General features: G+C 57.3%; 1 protein-coding gene and 1 long non-coding RNA gene across 8 annotated transcripts in view; one reads left to right on the plus strand and one right to left on the minus strand.

Annotated features, from left to right (window-relative positions):
- Positions 1–4,786, plus strand: part of TFAP2A (transcription factor AP-2 alpha (activating enhancer binding protein 2 alpha)) — a 20,845-nt gene that overhangs the window by 493 nt on the left and 15,566 nt on the right. Inside the window, exon 1 of one of the 5 annotated variants that reach the window (XM_014528721.1) lies at positions 3,779–4,060. The exons of 3 other annotated variants lie outside the window; for them this stretch is intronic. In XM_014528721.1, the coding sequence (XP_014384207.1) occupies positions 4,010–4,060 (51 nt within the window). In that variant the 5' untranslated portion in view covers positions 3,779–4,009. Of the gene's footprint in view, positions 1–3,778; positions 4,061–4,786 lie in introns of those variants that run through there. One more of the 5 variants, XM_005880703.2, reaches the window with a different exon arrangement.
- On the minus strand, positions 3,172–4,041 carry LOC102248198. 3 transcript variants are annotated; one of them, XR_314410.2, is made up of 3 exons: positions 3,949–4,041; positions 3,675–3,759; positions 3,172–3,429 (listed from the first exon to the last, which is right to left on the minus strand). It is a non-coding gene; the product is annotated as an uncharacterized LOC102248198 (long non-coding RNA). The 3 variants fall into 3 exon arrangements; XR_001359526.1 differs by having other exon boundaries at positions 3,172–3,759; XR_001359527.1 differs by having other exon boundaries at positions 3,172–3,759; positions 3,923–4,014.

Genomic DNA, 4,786 nt, shown 5'->3' on the forward strand with positions numbered 1-4,786 from the left:
GGCACGCTCCCACGGTGGCCCCCGGGGGAGGGGTCACTTGTAGTTAATAATGCAGCCACTTCCCCACCCCCCTCAGTAGAAACGGGGCTGGATGACTAATTCAGGAGGAGGGAGGGTGCAGGGCGGGGGTTGTGGTGCGCCATGAGGAGGCTTCCCTGCTCGCTACGCCTTCGATCTTGTCCCAGACCCCAGGGCTGCGCGTGAAGAGGGGTCCTGGTGCACCTGTCTCTCCGTGTGTCTCCACGTTGTGGGGACCTAGGGGATGTAGAGAAGGGAAAGGGGTCCAGGTGGAAGAAGGGTCGCGGGGCGAGCGTGTTCTTTGGGGAAATACTTCAAAGAGTTTGCGCTAAGTTTAGCTTCTCACTCAGTCCGCTTCCTGAAGCCAGTTTTCGCTTCTTGGGCTCCTGATGGGGAGACTGGATGCGGGTGTGTGTGAATGGTGGGCGATGAGGCAGAAGATCTAAAATTTTCCGAAATCAACGCCTCCGGCGCCGCAAGGCCAGCTAGGCTCCGGGTCCTGCCCGCCCCGAGCCACGACCTGACCCGGCGTCCGGAGCATTCGTCCAGAGTTGTCCTGACTTCCAGGCGTGTTCCCTATGGGAACCAGGGCGGCTCTGGCCAGATTGGTGAGGGCAGCAGCCTCTCTCCTGTCTACGATTTCATAATGGGAACCCCAGGGCCCTTTTTTCTGCCCCTGCAAAGCCAGGCCTGGTTAGGGCGAGGCTCCATGTGTCTAAAAGTTTGCGGGTCCATTGGAACCAAACGCCCTGATCGTCCCAAAGAAAAGGCGAGGCCTACTCCTTGCGGGCCGAGTTCTTTCACTTGTTTCACATTTGGGCCAATAAAAGTTCAGAGAAGTCCTGTCTTCACTACATTCATTGGAGTTTGGGGAAAGGAAGTCATCTCTCAATACTAATTTATTTCCATACACTTTTTTTTTTAAATCAACCGTGAGCTCTCATACCTCTCCCCACCAGGTAAATCTCACTAAATAAAATGTCATCCCCAAAGTTAGACTAACTTTGTGGTTTAGAGATGCAAATCTCACACCAAATACAAATCCTGGGGTAGCACACCTTTCTTTCCCTTGTGCCTGTGGGCCTCAGGGCTCTGCTTCACTCTCTTCTCTGGGGGGTGAAGATTAGGGAAGTTCTTTGGCAGAGGTGTTTAGGTTTCCTCCTCAAGCCGGAAGAACTTTGTTGCAGAATTCTGAATTCCTCGGTGGCGAGAAGGCGCTGGGAGTGAAGGCTGGGCCTGGGTCTAGGCCTCCAGTAGGCCCAGCCGAGGTCCGGAAGCAGTAAGCTTACAGCCTGAAGGGGAAAGGAGCGAGCCCAGAGCCTGGCTCCTGAGGGCTCGCTGTTTGGCAAGCGGTGGGAAGCCTGGATCTTGAGTGCCGCACTGAGGATTTGGGGTCCGGAGGAGTGGGATGCTCTGGGGTTGTCCTGTTGGGCTGCTGGGTCCTACCGGGTAGTGACAACGGGAGAAAATAGAGTCATTCTGGTCTCTCGCTGTCTCTTTGTTTCTCTCCGTATCTCTGTCTCTCACACAGATACTTGCTCTTAGTTTCTCCACGGCCCCAAATCTGGCCTGGACCCCCTAACCCTAGGCCTGGCGCTGCCGTCCTGGGGTGCCGGCTAGGCGGGACCATTGACATGCAAACAAGCGACTTGTGGTGGTAATGGCGCGCACTCTCAGGCCCCTCCGCCGGCTCCAGGGGTGACGGGGTGCTTGCCCCGGCCTTTCTTTGGTGCCCAGAACTCTGGCGGAGGCGCTGAGCCCGCAGGCCCCAATCTGCACCTCAAAGGCGCCCTCGGCGGGAATACAACAACAGTTTAGCAGCTCTGGCTGGTGCGGAGCCGGAGGTCGGCGGGGTGCGGAGCAGCGAGAGGGGCTGGTTGAAAAGATGAAGGGCCTCTGCCTTCCCCAGGCCGCAAACTGAAAGAAAGAAAGCGAAACAAGAGTTTCTCTAAACACGCGGTAGCGCAGTGTAGGGGTGGAAAATCCATGCTCCCAGGCCCGGGGTTTGGCCTACAGATCACGCTCTGCGTCTGCTGCCCCGACTGGGAAGGTGTCAGTCCTGCCAGCGGCCCATCTCCCCACTTAAAGTGAACCCCGGGGCAGCCCCAGAGGGCGAGTGTGCCCGCAGGAGAGCTGACCCTTTCCTGAGTAAGGTGCCTGGGGAGCCCCAAGCTGGGCTCAGCCCAGAGACTATGCTGGTCTTCTGAGGGGAAAGGAAGGGCAGGGGAGCGCCCAGAGGTGGGGAGGGAGTCGCTCCGGGTCTAAATCTCCCCTCTAGCTCTAGTCTTCTTTCTAACTTTCTGGGGGCCTCTGGCCTACTCTGCCTGGTTTGGGAAATTTGCTGCGTCCCCGGAGGGAGAATTGCCCTTCCGCAAGGCTTGTGGGGAGGGGTCCCCTCTCCTCCGCCCTCTTCCACCTGTTAGAGAAAGCTCCGATTTTCAACAGCCTCTACCCTGCTTTGAGGACACTGTGGAAATCCGGGAGGCTTAGGGGTTGTCAAGAAACAGGGCCAGAGGGAATCTGAGGTCGCTAGTCGAGCAGCTCTGAAGTGAGACGTACTGTTGTTGGGAAGTTTTCGATATTCAAGTGGGAGAAAGACAGAAACTTTTTTTGTGGAGGGCTATTAACAAGCTCAGCCAGAGAAACGGACTACTCTGTCTTTTGAGTATCAGTCTTTGTTTTTTCTTTCCTCTTTAAAAATTTTGCTAAAACTGAAGAAAAAATACAGCCCTGGGGTGAGCAGGCCCCTGTGTAGAGGGGGAAAGCCTAGACCGGCCAACCTGGCCGAGGGAATGGCTGGCCGGTCTTCGGTTCCGGGGCAGCCGGGCACTGCGCCCCAGCAAGCCCGCCCGCGTGGGCAACTTCACCAAATCATGAAGGAACTCTCCCTGCTTTAATTAAAAAGGGGAATCTTGGGAAAACTGGAGCAGATGAGCACAGCGAAGAGTAGGTTCCCAGCGACTTATTTTGATGCATGCAAGTGCACACATGTCAGTATTCCGGCTCAACTCCAGAAGCGACTGGAGCCTCCCTAGGAGTTCCGTGTCCTTGTCCACAGCCCGCCCAGGAAACCCTCAGTCCAAACACCACGTTGAGTTATCACCCGGCCCTGGCTTCATACAAACGGGAGGAAAATCATTTAACTCCTGGAGCTGTCAAGTAACCTCTTCAGGGTACAATTTTTATTTTACACGCGGCAATTAAAGAATCGCAAACCCCAGCCGAGCGACGGAGGCCGTTTGGCAAAACCTCCAACCTGGGGGTGAAGCACAAAGCCAATAAAACTCCCAACGCTCTGCGGCCGAGGTGGTGGCTGCCCCGGCGGAGGCGATCTTTTCTTGGGCAAAAATCCTGGCGTGACTTCGCTGATCTTGGTGTGGTGGTTCTGTTTAATTGCGAAAAGGGTAATTTCTAATAAAATGGGAGGGGGCCGGAAGGACAGCGCCGTTATTAGCAGCAGAGGTGGGGGAGCGGCGCTGAGAGCCTGGCCCCTGCGCCGGGCTGCTCCCTCTAGGAGGGGACGGAGTGGGGGACTGGGGAGGCCTGGGGGTGGGGGGACGGGCAGGGGCGCGAGGCGGGGCTCGGGAGCTCTCCAGGGCTCACTGGCGGGGCGTGCGCTCCGGGAGCAAGTTGGCGGCTCCGAGAGGCCTTTATACCTGGTTCGGAGGCAGATAGTCGAGCTGGCGAGCAATTGGATTATTGTTGATATGCTAATGAGGCGATTAGGCTGTGGGTAAAGAGCTGGAAAAAGGAAAAGTTTCTACCATTAGAGGGAGATCTCCGAGCGCACACGGGAGCTCTTTCCCTTCTCGCCTCCTCCTCCTCACCCTCCTCCTCCTCGACCTCCTCCTCCCCCTTTCTGCCCTCCTCCTCCTCTTCTCCCTCCTCCTCCTCCTCCGCTCACCGTCACAGCCGGCACTTTGCGCTTACCCCGCGAGTAGCTGCACTTGGGTGCGAGGCAGAGAGGGGGCCAATCAGTTCACGCCGATCCATGAAAATGCTTTGGAAACTGACGGATAATATCAAGTACGAGGACTGCGAGGTAAGCGCGGCGCCGGCTCAGTTATCCTCGCGGCCTCAGGATCCCAGCTCTTCCCTCCGCACCTCCTCTCCTCGCAGCCCGCGGAGAAGTGCGGGTGGACAAACTTCGCCCCGCGCCGCGCCCGCCTCTCCGATTCGCCCAAGGATGCCGGGGAGAGGTCGGACAGCGAGCCAGCGGGCGCTCCCCTTCTCATGTCGCCCCTTCGAAGCCTGTGCCCCACTTTCCCCCCTTTTCTTAGCAACATTGCCTGTGCCCGAGACGAGGGAGAGGAGAGACCAGCATGGGTTTTGGAAGTAATTGCTGGCCATAGGGCACGCGCCCGTGCACTCCGCGTGCCTCTCTATAGTGAGGTTCTGGGAGCCCAAGTCACCAGGAAGAGAAAGGAAAGAGAAAATCCTTTACCTTCTTTAACTTCCTCTCTGGTCCTTAATGTTTGTTTGCTTGTTTATTTACTGGCTTATTTATTCCTCCCCAACCTTTTTTTTTTTTTTAAAAAAGGCTCATTTCTCTGTGGAGAGGGGGCCGCGCACTTCGCTGTAAGCTGGGCTGCATCTCCCTTTCAGCGGGTTCAGGGTGAGATCACTCCTCTCCCCAACCGCCGCGGGCCCGCTCCAGGTGCTCTAGCTGCTCAGGAAGTTCCGCGCCGCTTCTCTCTCTGAGCACTGGGTTGGCGCCTCCACGGGGTGGGGGTGGGGGGCGGCGCGGCTCGGAGTTTCCCGGCTCCCG

This window comes from Myotis brandtii, unplaced genomic scaffold (genome assembly GCF_000412655.1).
Source record: "Myotis brandtii unplaced genomic scaffold, ASM41265v1 scaffold649, whole genome shotgun sequence".
Classification (NCBI taxonomy): domain Eukaryota; kingdom Metazoa; phylum Chordata; class Mammalia; order Chiroptera; family Vespertilionidae; genus Myotis; species Myotis brandtii.